Consider the following 18,038-nt stretch of genomic DNA (forward strand, 5'->3'; position numbering starts at 1 on the left):
TCTCCAGGCCCTCTGGGCTTACCCAGGCAGTGTGTGCCCTGAGGGCTGAGCCGAAAACCCGAGTCACAGACACAGGTGTAGCCGCTGGCCCGAGGGATGCAGCGTCCGGAGCCGCAGATCTGGGGATTGCGTTGACACACGCCTGGAGAGGAGCCTGGGATGGGGGGAAGCAGTCAGTCAGGGCTCCACCAAACCTGTCACCTCCCTCTCCACAATCAGAGGGATGCTCTTTCTCAACAGCTTCTCTGTCAGACAACACTCCCCCCAACAACAACCACTAGCGCCACTCCAAAGTCTCCGTTTTGGAATACTATGAAAGTCATTTGTTTAACATGAGCATTAACTGAACACTTACTATGTGCCAGACTCTTCAGGGAGACAGCACACCACCTCCTCACAATGACATCATTTTAGGGAGGAAAGGTTAAATGATCTTTGTCCAATGGATAGATAGAGCTTGAGCCTAGGTCTGCCCACATCCAGTTCCTGAGGTAGTCGCCATCACCCAGACCTTCACACCTATACTTTCTCCCCGTTTTTTCCTCCCTATTTGTTCCATCTTAAGTCTTCTCTTAGAACCCCTGATAAGGCCTTTGCTTCCTGCTACTGATCACCTGATTCAGGGATCTCAGGGCCAATCCAGGCTGGGATGCTGGGCCGGGGACGCTCAGAGCTGGGTCGGGTGTCTGGCAGGCGCTCAGGCCTGGGTTCCGATCTACTTTCAGGCCGGATCTCTGGCCGGCGCCCAGTTCTAGACTCAGGCCGATGCTCAGGCTCAGGCCTAGACTCTGGGTGACGGGTGGGCAGAAAGCCTAGTGAAGGATGGGTAGCAGTGAGTGGAGACCTGGATTGTATGTCCTCACTCCTCTTTGTCCATGGGGCTGAGACAACCCCTTGGACATGACACCTCCTCCCCACCTCCAGAAGCCAGCTCACCTGTGGGTGGCCTAGAGGTGGAGGGTGGAGCACGGGGCTGGCTGAGGGAGACTCGTGGAGGGTCTTGGCCCAAGGGCCTGGTGTTGTAGCGGAGGTCAGAAGCTGAGTAGTGGTATCCGGGGCCTGCTGGACAGATCTCACGAAAACCCTCTGGAAATAGGAAAGGGAAAGAGAGGGCCATAGAGACAGCAGGAACACAGGAGAGAATGTGGGGAGGGGAAGGAGTGGGAGTGGGGGGAGTCTAGCTTGGGTTGGAGCTGGGCTTGGCCTGGTAGTGTATCAGGGGTTTGGGTTGGATGCTAGGGTGGAGTGGTAACTTAGTCAAATCATAGGGCACACCAAGAGTGGCCAGAGAGGCAACCTAGAGGATAAAGCATTGCATTCTCAAATATGAGGTTCCAAGTTCAGTCCTTAATGTCACATGTGCCAGACTGATGCTCTGGTTCTCTCTCCCCACCCCCACCTCCATTAACAGATAAATCATTTTTTATAAATGGGACTTCTTGGGGCCAGGTGGTGGCACAAGTACCCAAGTTGAAGTTCCTAGTCTCTACCCTCAGAGGGAATTTTCACTAGCAATGAGGCAGGTCTGCAGGTGTTTCTCTTTCTCTTTCCTTATCTTACTCTTCCCTCAAGATTTCTCTGTTTCTGTTTAGTAAGTAAATAAATAAAATATTAAAAGACAAAACTAAAAAAAATGAAATAGACTAAGAGTGGCGTAAGGATGTTCGCCCTTATTTTGGATGGGGTTGAGGGCTGATAGTCGGGCTTGGGATCTATTGGGATTAGACTCAGAAGGTCAAGGGGGTTTGGCTTTTGGCAGAAGCTAACTTGCTTAGGAGTTGGGGGCAGGATGTCAGGAGCAGGGACCTTGATTTGGGGACAGAATTGGGCAGCCAGCTTATATCAAGGCTTGGTGGAAGCCAGGCTAGGGGCATTTTCAGGGGACAGGAGGCAGGGTGTCCAGTCTGAGTTGGACAGTGGGTGGCAGAGAAGGGGGCATGGACAGCCTGGCTTAAGTGGCCCCTGGACCAATCGCAAAGTCCCATGCCTGGGTCTAAAGTGCTCAGCCTGTGCTTCCAGATCTAGAGTTCCTTGGGGCAGGGGATCAGGGCAGAGGAGCGCTCACCTGAGCCGAATGGTGGGCAGAGCTGGCAGCCGTGGCCCCAGGCTTTGCCCACACGGCTGCAGCAACAGATCTGCTTGGTGATGTTGCGCAGAATGGGCAGTGAGCAGCCACCGTCGCGGAGCACCCGGAAGCAGGGTCCCTTGGCCTCCGAGATCACGTGCTGGGCTAGGGGAAAGAGAAGGAGAATGTCCAAGGTGGGGCTGGGAATGCGTGTGGCAGAATATGGTGGGCTGGGAGGGAGGAGACCAACCCGTGGGTATGAAGACTCGCTCAGACAGGGGTCTGGAGAGCTGAGGGGGCCAAGAGGTCTGAGGAGAGTCTAATGGTCTGGGGTTGAAAGAGTGGGGGGCTTGGGTGGTAGCACAGTGGGTTAAGCGCACATGGCTCAAAGCGTGAGGACCAGTGTAAGGATCCTGGTTCAAGCCCCCAGCTCCCCACCTGCAGGGGGGTCGCTTAACAAGTGGTGAAGCAGGTCTGGAGGTGTCTATCTTTCTCTCCCCCTCTCTGTCTTCCCCTCCTCTCTCCATTTCTCTTTGTCCTATCCAACAACAATGACAGCAGTAACAACAATAACAATAACCACAACAACAATTTAAAAAGTGGGGGGAAGGCTTGAGATAAAAACAAACAAACAGAAAAGTGTGCAGTGGATCTCCAGGGTCTGAGGGGTTCTGAGAGGGGTTGAAGAAGGTCCAAGGATTCCGAGGGTGTATAAAAACCTAAGTAAAACGTTCTGAGGAGAATCTAAGAGTGACCTGGGGAAGGGGGTGTACCTGGGAGTCTGGGAAGACAGAGGTGGGTGTGTGTGTGACTGGGTGAGTGGGAAAATAAAGGGCCAGGCATGGTGTGGTGTCTGGATGGGGGGCCCAGGACCCAGCCTCAGCTCCCTCCCGGTGGCTCACAGATGCAGCTCCTGCGGGAGGAGTCAAGCAAGAAGCCGTCGGGGCACACGCAGGTGTATCCTCCACGGGTGTTCGCACACTCCCCGTGCTGGCAGCGTCCACCTGATGCACACTCATCCACATCTGTGAGGAACAGGGATGGTTATGTGGCCGTGGGGGTGGCAGCTCAGCACTCCTAAAACCAAGCCCTGCCCCATCTCACCTTCGCAGGATCCATTAACTCTTTCAAAGCCAGTTGGACAAGGTCCATCTGGGGCTCCCACCTGGTCCGAGCTCCCTGTGGAGTGAAGAGAGGGGTGGGAAGGGGCAGGAGAGGGTAGGGGGAACTCTCAGAAAGTTGGTGGGGGGAACTTCAAAGTCTCAGATTCAATCTCTCCGCCACCATAAGTCAGAGCGGTGCAGTGCGCTGCTTAAAAAAAAAAAAAAAAAAGAAACATATATACATATACATATATATGTATATATATTTTAAGGGTGGGAAGTCGGTGGTGCATCCAGTTCAGTGCACACGTCACCAAGTGCAAGGACCCAGCTTCAAGCCCTGGGCTCCCACGTTTAAGAGGGGGAAGCTTCATGAACCATGACTCAGTGCTTCAAATGTCTCTTTTCTTTTCTCTCTCTCTTTAAAATATATTCTATTGTATTTATTTGTTGACAGAAATTGAGGGAAGAGGAGGGAGATAGGGAGACAGAGAGACACCTGCTGCACTGCTTCACCACTCAGGAATCATTCCCCCTGTAAGTGGGGACCAGGCCTGAACCTGGGTGCTTGCACATTGCAATATGTCTGCTCTACCGAAGGTGCCACTTCCTGGTCGTCTTTTCTCCCTCTCTAGCTCTCCTCCCCCTCTCAGTTTTTCTTTGTCTCTACCCGTAAAACAAACAGATAAAATAATAAGAGAATAAATAAAATAGTAAAAGAACGTTTAATAGAAAGGTAAGGGTGGTGGTGGATGTGCATACATTAGAAATGAGTCCACAATGGGGAGGGGTGGACTTGGCTAGAATGAACTGTCAGGGTTTATCACCCTCCCCACCCAAGCTCCGAGCACCTCAGTTGGGGCTTACCCAAGTGCTCCGAGCACGGTTGACAGTCGTGGACGCCCCAAGCTAGGCCGGCCCCTCTGCAGCACACGTCCTGGGTGCGCAGCCCCGGCAGCGGGGACGCACACTGCGGGGAAGTGTTGAGTGAAGGCGCCCCCTGGCGGTGGCCCGCGCCCCTCGCCACCGCCCTCCGACCCGCCCGCCGTCTCTCACTTGGCTGCCGCGCAGCTCCCGAAAGCAGTAGCCGAAGCCCGAGGCATCAGAGTAGCCGTCCTCCCGCGGCGCGCTCTGGGCCAGCACCGTGTAGGGGGCCGCCGCCTCCGCCCGCGCCGCCGCCATGGCGTTCGACTCCTCCCAGGGACCGGACACCCGCTCCACCTGGTGCACCACCACCGATGCCTCCTGCGGGTGCTCCACATGCACGCTCACCATGGACGCCACGCCTACAGGGGGCGCACCGCGGGCAGAGGGGTTCTTACATGCAGCCAGAAGGTGGGGTGGATAGGGCTCAGGAGAAGGCGGCAGGATGGATGGATGGATGGATGGATGGATGGATGATGGATGGATGGATGGGGGCGAGACAGTGGACACAGGGGTCAGGCCGCACTCACCATGCTCATCATCGCGGTGGTTGGCCACTGGCATGGTGTACACAGAGCGGGTGAGGCCTGGCATGGCCGGGGCTGGGGGCCTGGCGCCTGAGGAATGCAACTGGCAGAACTTGCCAGCGAAGTCCGGGGGACACAGGCAGCGGTCAGGCCTCACGCAGACACCGCCGTTGTGACAGATCAAGGGACACAGGACTGGGGAGGGGGTAAGCAAACACATTCATAATTGGAGAAGAAAAAAAAAAACAACCCTGGGCCACAAGCTAACTCACTCCCTAATGTTAAAACTACACCCTCGAAAGTGTCAATTCTGGGTCTGGGTGTTGGCACAAGGATCCGGGTTCAAGCTACACAAGCGGTGGAGTGGAGCAGTGTTGCACTGTCTCTGTCTCTTGCTCTGTTGCTCACCCTCTATCAGAGGACGGAAAAAAAATACTCTCCTTTTTCTTTTTACCAGAACACTGCTCAGCTCTGGTTTATGGTGGTGGGTGGTTGAACCTGGGACTTCGGAGCCTCAGGCATGAGTCTGTTTGCAATAACCACTATGCTATCTACCCCCGCCCAAATAAAATACTTTTTTTAAGGGGGGGGGGGGTGACAGCTCTAAGTAGCTTGGCCTACAGTTGTCTTGTGTACTCTCTTCCCTGTCGTACAGCCAGCACTCTGCCGTATATCTGGGTCAGTTCACCAAGCCCTCTGGCTCCTTATTTATTTTTAGGTCACCCTGCCCTCCCACTGGAGTCCCCCTAGTTTCAGCCCCGCCCACTGTGCCCACCCCATCCAGTCCCTACTAGCTCCAGTCTTAATGCTTAGCTCGGCCCATCTGGGTTTGACTGGGTTCCAGTCCCGCAGTTGGAGCGCTAGACCCTTCCATTGACTAAAATCACATTTTAGCCACTGCCTGGCACCACTTCCCCTCCCCCCCCCCCCCCACAGAGCTCCGTAGCTTTCCAGGCACGTTCATACCCCCTCAGATTGGGTCCAGGGAAATTTAGCCTCCGCCCCCTACCTACTGTGGTTTTCCCCCCACCCCCCCTCACTCTATGCGCCCACAGCTTTTTCTATTGGCAGGATTCTCCATCCAGCCCCTCCAGGCTACCTGAGACCTATAGCCCCGCCCACTTTTCTTTCCTCACGCTGATTTGCGCGGCCTCACTCACCTAGGCCCCTCCCACTCCGCTCACCACCAGGACTCCCCTGACCCCGTCTACTCCTCCCTGGCCCCGCCCACCTCCCCTCTGGCTCCATTCCTAGCTCTGCCTTTGCTCTTCTGGCAGCGCTAGGGCGGGCCCACCGGCGGGAACGCGCCTCCTCTCCCCTTTGCGCGTCCTCGCTGGGCCCCAGGCCACCTCTGGGCGGGGCTCTGCCAGCTGTGCGGCTGGGTAAACAAAGAGAGGGGTGCGGTGGGGGTAGGGCGGTGGCTCTTAATCCCGGGCCCTTGGGGAGCCCAGGCTCCGTGGAGCCAAAGGAGTCCAGACGTATCCTGCTAGGGAACCTCCTCCCTATTTCCCTTGGGACAGCTCAGAACAGCTGGAGACAGCTGCACTGAGAGGAAGATTAGGGCAAGCGGCGGGTCTGTACAAGAAGGCGTGTGTGGGATTCTGAGACACAGCTGGAGACTGTTTTCCCCCCACCCTTAATTTAGAAGGGTAAATCCACTGAACTGCACCAGGGCAGTACTCTCCAAAGTACTGTCCAAAGACAACGGTTTGTGATTTCTGAGACGGAAAGGGGGAACTAACTTTCCTCTAATTCAGAGGAAACTGATGTGCACTTGAGTCTTTTGGGAAAAGAGTTACCTAGAAAATAGGACTCGGTGAGGATCACCAGTTCGAGGCTGCTGAGAAACAGGATGGAGAAATGAGAGTCCTGGAAGTGCCCAGTACAAAAAAGCCTCAACTGTCTTGGGAAGCCCCAGAATATTGAGGAACTGCCTCTCTCAAATAAGGGATTAAGGATTAAGGTTGATGGCTACCTCAGGGGAAGCAGTTCCTAGAGTCGCCTTGGAGAATTAGCTGCCTGAGACCAAGATAGGTATCAACAGGTCAGAAGGTCCTGGAAAGCTGGAAAAGTGGGACTTGGGGAGACAGGAATCTCTTATGGGACTCCCTTGGCAACTTAAGAAAATGGGAGTCTTTTGTGGGAAGAGAATTTGGCCAGGAGACAGAGTTATCACTGTACAGGGTTTGTAATCTGGGATTTCTCCAGGAAGTGGGGAGGAGTAGCCAGGGACATTATTACAGAGTTCCCTGGTGAGGGGCACAGTTTGGGGGAACTGGGTCTGAAGCATGGGAGGGAAATTCACTGGAGGAGGCTGGTCTCTGGAGCCTGTTGACAGGGGTAAGGGGGAGGCTCAGGATCTGAAGGGAAGTCAGATCAGCACTCCAGGGGTCTTTATTAAGTGGCAGGCCCAGAAGAGACTTAACTAAGAATCAAGATTCCAAATTAGGAAGGATCTCTCTCGGGGGCCCTAGCTATCCGACCATGTCTGGGGGGGAAGACATTACCCAGTTCTAGGGTATTTCTCCACCTTCTCTTGGCTTAGATGTAGTCCCCCTAACCCCCCCCCCCAGACTGGGTTTATACACCCGGGCAGATCACTAGGTAGGTACATACAACCAACTCCATATCCCACGCCCCTAGAAGAATGAGGAGCAGTCGACATCAGGGTCCTGCTGAGGTCAGCCTCCCCCTTTCTATTCCCCTCCTTGTGCCTCCAGGGGCTTGGCACCCGCCTGGGCACAGCGCCTGGCACGGGCGAGTTGGGGCTGGGCCCAGAGGGAGTGAAGGAAGGAGGGAGGAAGGGGAGGAGAGAGGGAGTGGCAGGGGGGTGGCTCTCTCAGGAGATGAGCTCACACCCGGCCAGGGCTGGGCTGGCGAGGGGCCAGGCTGGGTTCTTGGCGCCAGGGCCCCCCTCTCCCTACTCCAGAGGGCCTCCAGGGGTGGGAGTAGGTAGACCCAGGACCCCAAGTGTCCATCCATTCCTGCACTCTGGGGCTAACAGGTGACCCCCCCCCACCTCACCTGAACTGCCTTGGGTGCTCTTCACTTCCTTGGTGGGGTGTCTGATGTGAACCCGCCTCCTGTCTTCTTTACCTCCAGGGGGCGCCCCTTCCCCAGACCTTCTAGTTAAGAGTTCTCTACCACGTGCGACCCTTACAGCTCAGGGTCCTGCAGAACCCCTTCCTTTTATGGGTTCCGTCCTTCGCAGTGTTCCCATTAACTAACGGTGCTCACTGAAACTTCAAAAATTCTCCCATCTGAACTTTTCTAATCCTCCCCATCCACAGACGCAGATACTTGAGATCCTCCCTCCCCATGTCTCTAAACAGATCAAAATTGGGCCCCTTTCTGCCAAAGCGCAAGGTTCCTCAAGTCTGGCACACCTCCCTCCTTTGACTCAAAGACCTGAAAGCCGGCTTCTGTGCCCTCACGTGGAGCCCCACGGATCCTGAGAACGCTCATTGCTTGCAAACTGCTGAGGACCCATGCCCCAGAAGCCAGGGGGCTTGAGGCTCCCACATTCCTCAGATATCCCAGGAATTCCTCGGCACGACTGCACCAGGGACCAAGGAGACCTCTCTCTGGGGGGTGGAGGGGTTGGCTGTCTGCCCCGTCCCCGGGGATCATCTTCCTCCTCCCCCTGAGAAGCCCTCCCGCTGGACCACCACCCCGCACTCACAGGCGCGGAAGCCGGATCCCCCCGGGGCCGCCCCGTTGGGGGCGCCGCTGTCCACGCTGGTGGCGTTGCGGGGCGCGCAGATCGGGGTACAGCGGGAGCCGGCGGGCCCGTGGACGCAGCGCAGGCCGCACACGGCCGGGGTGAAGCGCACGCGGAGGCGCTCCCGGGGCCGCCCCAGCGCGGGTGGCTGCCCGAGCAGCGCCAGCAGCGCCCACAGCGACACCCCGAGCAGCCGCCCGCCGCCCGCCATGGCTGCAGCGCCGCGCTCCGCTGCCCCAGCCCGCCCGAGGGGCCCGGCCGCGCCCGCCAGCCAGCCCGCCCGCCCGCGGGGGAGGGCGGCCGCGCCCCCGCGCAGGCCCCCCCCCTCCGCACCGCTCCCTCCCCTGCGGCCGCGCGGGGGCGCGTGGGGCTGGGCGCTCCGCCAGAGGCGCGCGGCCTGGGCGCTCCGAGGGAGGGCGCCCCCTCTGCCCCCTCCTCGCTCGGACAAGTGAATGGGGTTCCCGGGGGAGCGGCGGGGAAGGGAACAGGTGGGGGCGGGTGCGTCCCCCCCCAAAACCCCAGATGGGGCTGAACCCATAAAGAGTAAAGAGAGAAGTGGGGACCATTTTAGGGGAGGCGACTGAAGGCTGATTCTCCACCTGAGGTGCAGAGAAAGAAAGGGGCTCCAAGGAGTGGGGTAGGGTGGGGTGGAAGGCTGTCATGGCACATCTGGAAACCCAGGTGACACATCTGGGGGAGAGAACGGGCAGTGCGCCCGGGCACATGCGGGACTTGGGGGTCTGGATCGTGAGACAGGACGCTGGTTGGGGAGGAGGATGGTGGGGAGGGGCACGTCTGAGAGGTCCGGATCCCATCAGGACAGGATCCCCACACCTGGTAGTAGAAGTCAGCATGAATAAGGGAAACGGTAGACGGAGGCTGTGGGCGAGGGTCCTCACATCTGGCCAGAGACCCACATCTGGAAGACTTTAGGAAGGAGGGGACACATCTGGGCTGAAGGCCACAACAAGAGGAAGACGTTGGAGCGTGGTTGATACTGGGGGGGGGGGGGCCTTGTTGTAAGCCCAGGGAGGGTAGGGGGAGTGTCCTCCCGAGAGGGAGTAGGGTGGGGGGGCTTTGGCCTTTTGCAGCCCAGCAGTTTTAGGCACTTGGAGAGCGGGCAGGCGCCAACCCGCACAATCGCTTTTGTTGTCTGGGCGAGTTCGGCTGTGAGCAGAGCCGGGACAGCCCCCCCTTTGGCCGTGGGGAGCCCGGACGCCTGGCTTCCCGGCCCCACCCCCGCGGGTCAGCGCCTCTGGCCAGCGTCTGGTCCTGTCCCGGGCTCACCTCCCCGGTCCCTAGAGGAGACCGACTCCTGGTGTGTGTGTGTGTGTGTGTGCGTGTGCGTGTGCGTGTGCGTGTGTGTTGGGGAAGGGCTGAGCTACAATGGGGGAGACTAAGCCGCGACTGGACCGTGGGAACCAGACAGCTTTATCTGGCCCGGAACCCCCCCTCCCGCCTCCCCTACCCCCTGGCGCAGGAATGGCGGATGTTCTTACCCGGGGCCTGGCCAGCAGGGGCTCGCTGTGGGGGCCTCTTTCTCAGCAGCGACCAGCCACCGGGCCGGCCGGGCCGCCGTCGCCTCAGCAGAGCTTGGGCCTCCTGCAGCCTGGGTGGGAGATGGCAGAGAAAAGCGTTGTCAACTCAGTCAGTGTGACCCCCTCTTTTTTTTTTCTGGCAGGAGCCTCATGCTCCAGGAGATCTCTCTCAGTAGCATAGCTGCACCCCCACCCCAATTCCTTTGTGGGGACCAGGCCTGAAACTGTTTCTTAGAGGTTTGGAGACATATGGATAAAGGGGTGAGAGAAACCGAACTGAGGAAGGATGAGAGGAGAGAAGACAGACACGGGGGGGCTGTCTCTCTCTCTCTCTCTCTCTCTCACACACACACACACACACACACACACACATACACACACCACCACCACCACCACCACGCACAAATTAGAAAGGTGAAGTAAAAGACTCAGAAAGTGACAGAGATGTACAGTATACATAGAGAAAGGGGCATGGAGTCAGAGAGAGGCTCAGAGACAGAGACTGCAACTGGTCGCAGAAGAAGAAACAGAAAGAGATACTGATTGTTAGAAAAAGAGGCAGAGACAGACTCAGGAGGTGTGTAGAAAACAGTGAAACTGAGCTTCCCCTGCAGAGAGTGGAGTGGGGGAGGGGTGCACACTCACGTCAGCAGCTGCCAGTTAAGCGACACCTGTCTCTTCTGCACACTGGGACTGGGGCTGGGGCTGGGAAGCCCGGGGGACACTGAGGTCGGACACTTTTCACGCTCACAGTTTGCCAGTGGGCAGCTCCGGACCCTGCAGGGAGCTTCAGAGACAGCGGGGTACTAAGCAAGGAGGAAGGGACTAAGTCTCTCGCCACCAAAAGAATTCCATTCAGCAGCTGGGCTGAGGAGTTGGGGAGGGAGCCTCCCCTCCAGTCCCTGTGCTCCTGTCTCCTGCCCCCCTTCACCTGCACCCTACTTAGAGGCACCCACCTCTGAAGCAGCGGCTTCTCCTGGGTGATCGGCTGGGACAGCAGCGACAAGCAGCAGCACTATAAATAAAGAGGTCAAGTCACAGGGGCTCTGGAATTCTCCAAAGGAAGGAGGGGGGCAGATTGGACATCTGAAGTCTAGATAAGGCTTGAGGGTGCTCAAAACAGATGTCTGACTAGTTTGAGTAAGAACTCCCAATGCTTCAGTTTCCCCATCTGTACAATGGGAGACAAGCTGGTTTAGCCTTTCCATAGCTTAAGGTCACAGCAATCTTTCTATTTATCATTTCTCTTTGGAAATGTACTTGGTGATTAAATACTATTAGGGAACAAAAGGTAATATAAAGCCTTGACAAGTTTGTTTTATTTTAATATTCTTTAATCTCAAAGAAAAGAGTATTTATTTTATTTTTATTTATTTATACTCTTTTGTTGCCCTTGTTTTTTATTGTTGTAGTTATTATTGTTATTGATGTCGTTGTTGTTGGATAGGACAGAGAGAAATGGAGAAAGGAGAGGAAGACAGAAGAGGGAGAGAAAGACACCTGCAGACCTGCTTCACCACTTGTGAAGTGACCCCCCTGCAGGTGGGGAGCGGGGGGGGGGGGGGGGGCTCGAACCGAGATCCTTACGCCAGTCCTTGCGCCGGTCCTTGCGCGTTGCGCCACCTGCGCTTAAGCCACTGCGCTACCGCCCGACTCCCTTTAAAGAGTATTTCGAAGAGCACTTGCAACCCCCCCCAGCTGTCTGGGTTATTATTGAGCCCCGCCCTCCAGTTACAACCCTTGGACTCAGCTGTCATCCCACAAGCGGCCGGCAGGTGGCGCCACGCCCACAGATCTCAACTACAGGAGAGGGCGGTCTTCCTTCGACTGTGAGTCCTGCAGGCTGCTGAGGTGGAGGGGGCTTCGGAGGAGCCACAATGCAGAACTGAGACTCCCATGGGTTAAGTTCTAGCCTGTCCCTGCCCTTCCATGCAGTGTGTCCTGGAGCCAGCGTCTCCTGGCTTTAGGGCTTCAGTTACCCCCCACCAGACGGGAAGGGAAGGACTCATTCTTGGAGAAATCTCCGCACGCAGAGGATCTCAGATTCCGGGGAGTGGAATTCTCAACTCCAGCGCAAGGGCGTTGCAACCCGAGGGGCCCCCCAGACAAATCCATTAGCCCCAAATTTAGGGGGGCGAGGGATGAAAGCGCACTGGCGAGCCCAGAAAACTGAGTGTTAGGGTAAGGGAAATGCCTCGAAGCGGGGGTCCAATGCACCGGCTCTTTCCAGAAGGGTGGGGCCCAGTGGGGGGGAAGAGGCTGCCAGGGTGGGAACCTCTGGTTCCCGGGATTTCGCCTTCCTCCCTCCCCCTTTTTCTCTGGGTTAACCCCTTCCCGGCCCCGCCCCCGGCGCGGCTCGGGTTACTAAACGCATTCGCAGAGAGCGAGGCGGGAGCGCAGCCCAGGGCCTTTGTAGCATGGCTAAGGGACGCTGCGCGGGAGTGGGGCGGGGGTGAGGTGGAGGGGTAAGGCAGACTGTTTCCTTCCATCCCGTCACCCCTAGACAGGAAGGGTGACTGTGACACCCCCCACCCCAAATCCACAGGATATTTTGGATCTCTCGCCTAGAAGTCTCTGGAACCTCATTTAATCCTCCAGTCCTCTAACCTGGGAAATGAGAGCATCTCCAAACCTCAAGAAATCCGGAGATACCCACCCACTCACCCACGCACAACTCCTCACAAGTCCCTCCACCACCAACCCCAGTCCGCGCCTTTCTAATACATTGGAAAAATGCAAATGTCCTCTTTAATTACTCCTGAGCCCCCAAACCTTACAACACCGGGACATCTCAACTGCCTTATAAAGTTCCTCCTTAACCTTCTATACTCTCATCCTTAAGCCCTCCTCCCCCAAAAAAATATATGGGGAGCCCTATTCCAGTTCAAGAGCCCCACTCATCTATTATCCCAGGCCAGGAAAGCTCAAAAGCCCTACTCCTCTTATAAATGGAGACCCTTTTCCGAATAAGCCCTAGAATTCCCTGCAGACTGAAAAAAATAATCATCTTTATCACACCTGAGGAGAATCCTTCTGTCACACCCCCCCCATGGAAGGCATTCATAAATTCAAGGGGTCTGGCCCATTCATTCAGAAGCAGTGAGTTCATATTCCCTCAAATCAGAATGTCCTGGTCCTGACGGGGCACCCTACTTATTGGATGGAGAATCCTCCAGAAGAGGGGGTCTGAGTGGGGCTTACCCGGCCGGTGGGCCTGGGGTCCCTGCAACCTCGACGGCTTCGCCGGGGCTGACGGTGGAAGCAGTGGTGGCGGCAGCTGCGAGGAGCGGTAGCAGCAGCACTAGCAGGAAGGGGCGGCGGCCTCTGAAGCCAGGCTGCCGCATCGTGTCGGGCGTGGAGTTCGCCTCCAAGCGGACAGTCTGTCTGTCCAGCGGGTCTAGTAGCAAAGGACCCGGGCCCCGCCCCCGCCCCCGCCCCCCCCCCCCCAGACTGTCTCCTTTGCTCCACTGAGCCCTCCCTGGGCTGCGAACTTCCAGCCAATCAGAGCGCGCCGCCTCCAGAGGGCGTTGCCAGATAGCCAATCGGTAGACAGTGGGGGCAGGGCTAGGGGGACAGGTGCCCTGCTGGTGGGGTGAGAGGAGGCGGCGGGGGGGCTTTGGAGTCCGGGATTCCCAGTGCTGTGGACCTTCTAGTGAAGGAGACGCCCGACTGTAGAGGTGCGGGGGATCCCTCCCGCAGCTAGGAGTGGCAGTACAGACGGTGGGGCAAGGTCTCCTAAACTATGTTCCCACCTGCAGGCCTCCCCCCTCCTTGCACAGTTAGAGAATTCCATCAGCATTTGCTTCCCGGCTGGTGAAGATGTGGGCAGCCCCCAAAGGTGACACACTCAGGAGTCCGGGGTGGGGGGCAGAGAGCTAATTCCCCCGGTCTGGGTCTTCTGAGGTTCTCAGACCATGAATTCTCTTCCTCTCTAAGGGCTCCGGGTCTGCCTACATCCCTCTTTTCCAGCTGCATAGAGAGAACTTCAGACTCCTTTCCCTATATGAGTTGGTAAATGTTCCTGAGAACGGACCGGGAGGTGATTCAACAGGTCAAATGTTGCATTCTCAAACATGAGGTCCTGAGTTCGATCCCCGACATCCCACGTGCCACTTTCTAATAAATAAACGAGGGCTGGGGAGGTAGCATAATGAATGGTTATGCAAAAAAAAATTTTTTAATGCCTGAGGCACCAAAGATCTCAGGTTCAATTCCCAGCACCACCACAGGCCAGAGCTGAGTAGTACTTTAGTAAAATAACAATAAAATATATAAATAAATAAAATCTCTACAAAGGTTTCCAAAAGTAGGCTGGAGAAATAACTCAGCTGTACTTGTATGGCTGAGGTTCTTGGTTTGATTCCCTGCACCACATGTACTGGAGTGGGACTCTGATCTCTCTCACCTGTGAAATAAATATTTAAATGTCTACAAAGGTTTCCGAGACCATCCCTCCCAGTCCCAGAATGGCAAACTCGTTCAGACAATTCCAGTCCCCTCCCTTCCAAAAGACCCCTATTAATATTTTCAGATGTATTTACTCATTAGGGAAAGAGAGAGCGAGCAAGAGAGAATGAGAGAGAATACAGGAGGACATCACTCTGGCACATACACTGCTGGGAAAACTCAAGTCGTCGTGTCTGGAAGTCTAACACTCTACCCACTGATCCATTTCCAAGACCAAGAGATGGCCACATTTAAGAGTTCCAAGACGGGGGTTTAGAGCTTATCTGCGCCTTTTTTTTTTTTAGAAGGTCCCAAGCTCCAACCCTTACTCACAGACTCCCAAATGGGAGAGCCTCAAGCCCAACCCCTGCCCTTCCTTGTAAAGCCCAGACCTCATATTCTGCCCTCGAATCACAAGCCCCGCCTCTCTTCTCCTCAAAGCGCGGCCCTCAGAGCTTCAGACCCCGCCCCCTACATGCCCCTTTCTCTGCTGATTTTCAGATCACAGCCTTTCACGCAGTGAGCTCATGTTCACCTCAGGGAGGGCTCCAGACCCCACGTCTGGGAGCAGTTTGATGCTCCAGGCCTGTCGCTTTAGCCCCGCCCCCTAGCGGGTCCCAGGCTCCGCCCCCCGGGGGTGCTAGACCTCGGACCCTTGTCCTGGGTCCACCCCTGACCAAGAGCAGGCCTCCCAGCGCTCTGCTCATCCTGGCTCCCTGCACCTTCTTCCGAGGTGAGGGAAGGTGTGCACAACAGATCGGTGGACCCACACACACACCACCCCATCACCCTCCCCCATAGTAGTGAGACACACAGGCTGACTCACGCAGCCACACTCGCTCGGTTACTGCCACCTACTCCACTGCACGCCTCCACCCAGAAACCTAGGCCCAGGCGGCGTCCAGGGACAGACGGCCCCCTGGAGCCACAGCGCCAGGCACCCAGGCCCCACTCCCAGACATCAGTGGGTGGCCCCAGCGCGATGGAAGGCCAGGCTCTACCAAATGGACGAGTTCCCAGTCCTTGTGTTGCCCGCGAGTTCCCCCGTCAGCGTGGCTTTGGCCCTACAGGACAATGTCCCTGTCCCCATCATCCTCCCCATTCCCCCCATCCCCACCTCCTACCCTGTGTCTGGAGCATTTGCTGGGGGCGCAGCCGAAATTTCTCCCTTCAGCCTGGGATCCAGGGCATCCTCAATGCTCGTTGCTTGGCAACAGCCTCTGGCTCACCACTGCAACTTCCGGGGATGGCGTTGGCTTCCCCTCCCCCTCAGGACTGGAAGTCCCTGGCTCCCCAGCCCTCCCTGTGAGTGTGGCAAATCCCCAGAGTTGTTTCTATGTCACCCCCTTGGATCCTGATGCCATCTCAGCCCTTTAGACTCCTTGGAGTTCTACAGTCATGACATACCAGAAGCTTCTTCTTGTTATATACTTGCACCCAATGTAAAGCCTCGTGTTAGCAAACCTACGAATTTCCTTGTTCTAGATTTTCTGACATACAGGTGCACTCACTTCTAGAATGATCACCAGTCCAGAAACATGCGTGCTCTGGATTCCCTCACATCGAAAAGCATTGGTATTGTATCATCTTTATTACAAGGCACCTCTGTATTCTAGATTCCCTGACATCCTGACTCTGATGATCAAAAGGTACCTAATATTAAAATATCTATCAGTGTTCTGGGGGGGGGATTCAGAGTTTGAGATTCACAGGTAGTCCAGAATGCCTAGGGCTTTAGAATAACCCACCCTTTAGGTCTAAGTGGGTTCTAGGTTCTTTGGCAATCCAGAACTCCCATGATGGATTTCTTGTGATACAAATAAATCCTCTAATCATTTAGTGATACCCCCAAATACCCCATATGTTCTAGACATCCTATTAATCCAACTCCTTTCTGTTCTCTCATCATTCCATAGATACCCTAAAACACTATGTCTTGGAGCCACTGACTTATAGAACATTTTTCTAGAAGCCTGGGTTATTTTCGTTCTTTCTTTCCTTCCATCAGGGTTATTACTGGGGCTCAGAGTCCACCACTTCTTGCAGCCATTTTTTCTTTTTTTTTTTTTTTTTGATAGGACAGAGAATATGAGAGGGAAGTGGAAGATAGAGGAGACAAGACACTTGCAGATCAGCTTCACTGCTTGTAGTCTCCCCCCGCAGGTGTCGAGTGGGGGCTTGAACCTGTGTCCTTGTGCATGGTAACATGTGCTTAACCAGGTGCACCGCCACCCGACTCCAGAATCCTGGATTCTATAATATGGAGGGGAGACTGAACTGTTCATCCACTAGCACTCTAGAACAGCCTGTGTTCTAGGTTCCCTAACATTCTGGAACCCTCTGCACCATATTATAGAATTTCAGTAATTCTAGAATTAGCACATAATAAAATTCATGCTGGGGCAGGGGAGACAGCATAATAGTTATGCCAGTAAGTTCCATGCCTGAGGCTCTGAAGTCTCGGGTTCACACTACCATAAGCCAGAGCTGAGAAGTGCTCTGGTCAAATAAAAATAATTACGTTTTCTTTCTTTCTTTTTTAAAGAATTTATTCATGAGAAAGATAGGAATGAGAGAAAGAACCAGACATCACTCTGGTACATGTGTTGCTGGGGACTGAACTCAAGACCTCATGGCTGAGAATCCAATGCTTTATCCACTGTGACACAATTTTCTTTTATTTTTAAAAGACTTTATTTATTTATTAGTGAGAAAGATGAGAGAGAGAGAGAGAGAGAGAGAGAGAGACAGAAAACCAGGCATGACTCTGATACATGTGCTGCCGGGGATCAAACTTGGCACCTCATGCTTGAGAGTACAGTGCTTTATCCACCACACCACCTCCCAGACCACATAATTAAGTCTTCTTGTTCTTAGTTTGGTCCACTTGTTCTCTTCATTGGTCCAAGGAAAATGTGCAAACTTCGCTGAGTTGCCCCAGAAAATAAAAGGTGTTCTTTGGAGACTGAGAGACAGCTGAGTAGAGTGCATGCCATGTCACATGTGAGGCACAGGTGTAAACCCTGGCAACCCACTGGGGTGCCCCACCTCCAGGGAAAACTCCCATGCTGTGCTGTCTCTCTTCTACTACTTCTGGTTTGGAAGTAGTAGAATTTCATGTGCTCGAGGTCCCAGCTCCACACACAGAGAAAAAGGGGTGTTATTGGGGCTGGGGTGGCAGACGGGGAAATGCCAAGGATGCTAGGCTAGGTGGGGTGGTTGTCCCCTCACATCTCCTCCAGTTTGGGCAGGCAAGGTGGTAGGGGAAACAGGGCAGCCAGGGATGTGGGCAAGGTCCTTTGGGAGGTGAGGTTCACTAATGCTACAGTGCAATTGGAAGGGCTGCGGAGGCACCATAATGGTTCTGCAAAAATGACTTTCAGGCCTGAGGCTCCGAGGTCCCTGGCTCAATTCCCAGCACCACCATAAGCCAGAGCTGAACAGTGCTCTGGAAAAACAAAACAAAAATGACATTCTTTGACAATGCAATTCTAACAGCTGTTCATAGTAACAGCCTGTGATGAGGGTGAAGTCCTGGCTGCCCCACAACTGGATATGCTTCTGCCCACCTGCACCATTCTCCCTGTGGAGGGTTAACCACCCGCTCCAGGAGCTTGGCCTCTCCTGGCTGAGGAGTCAGGTGGCCAGCTGGAGCGCACATGCCCTCCATGGCAGCGGCCGTGGCGATTGGTCCAGGCATGGCCACCTGACCCC

General features: G+C 55.3%; 2 protein-coding genes across 5 annotated transcripts in view; both read right to left on the reverse strand.

Annotated features, from left to right (window-relative positions):
- Window positions 1–8,619, reverse strand: part of LTBP4 (latent transforming growth factor beta binding protein 4) — a 32,590-nt gene extending 23,971 nt beyond the window's left edge. For 3 of the 4 annotated variants that reach the window (XM_060185938.1, XM_060185940.1, XM_060185937.1), the window contains exons 1-10: window positions 8,302–8,619; window positions 4,623–4,814; window positions 4,225–4,454; window positions 4,036–4,138; window positions 3,170–3,244; window positions 2,968–3,090; window positions 2,066–2,230; window positions 937–1,086; window positions 615–812; window positions 23–154 (exon numbers count right to left, since the gene is read on the reverse strand). In XM_060185938.1, coding sequence (XP_060041921.1) covers window positions 23–154; window positions 615–812; window positions 937–1,086; window positions 2,066–2,230; window positions 2,968–3,090; window positions 3,170–3,244; window positions 4,036–4,138; window positions 4,225–4,454; window positions 4,623–4,814; window positions 8,302–8,551 — 1,618 coding nt within the window. In that variant the 5' untranslated portion in view covers window positions 8,552–8,619. The remainder of the gene's footprint in view (window positions 1–22; window positions 155–614; window positions 813–936; window positions 1,087–2,065; window positions 2,231–2,967; window positions 3,091–3,169; window positions 3,245–4,035; window positions 4,139–4,224; window positions 4,455–4,622; window positions 4,815–8,301) is intronic. The other variant, XM_060185939.1, reaches the window with a different exon arrangement.
- Window positions 8,620–9,722: 1,103 nt separating this feature from the next.
- Window positions 9,723–13,316, reverse strand: LOC132536818 (latent-transforming growth factor beta-binding protein 4-like). The gene is made up of 4 exons (XM_060185941.1): window positions 13,080–13,316; window positions 10,835–10,893; window positions 10,524–10,665; window positions 9,723–9,949 (listed from the first exon to the last, which is right to left on the reverse strand). The coding sequence occupies exons 1-4, from the start codon at window positions 13,220–13,222 to the stop codon at window positions 9,805–9,807; spliced, it is 489 nt and encodes a 162-aa protein (XP_060041924.1). The 5' UTR covers window positions 13,223–13,316; the 3' UTR covers window positions 9,723–9,804.
- Between the last annotated feature and the right edge of the window lie 4,722 nt (window positions 13,317–18,038).

This window comes from Erinaceus europaeus, chromosome 2 (genome assembly GCF_950295315.1).
Source record: "Erinaceus europaeus chromosome 2, mEriEur2.1, whole genome shotgun sequence".
Lineage (NCBI taxonomy): Eukaryota > Metazoa > Chordata > Mammalia > Eulipotyphla > Erinaceidae > Erinaceus > Erinaceus europaeus.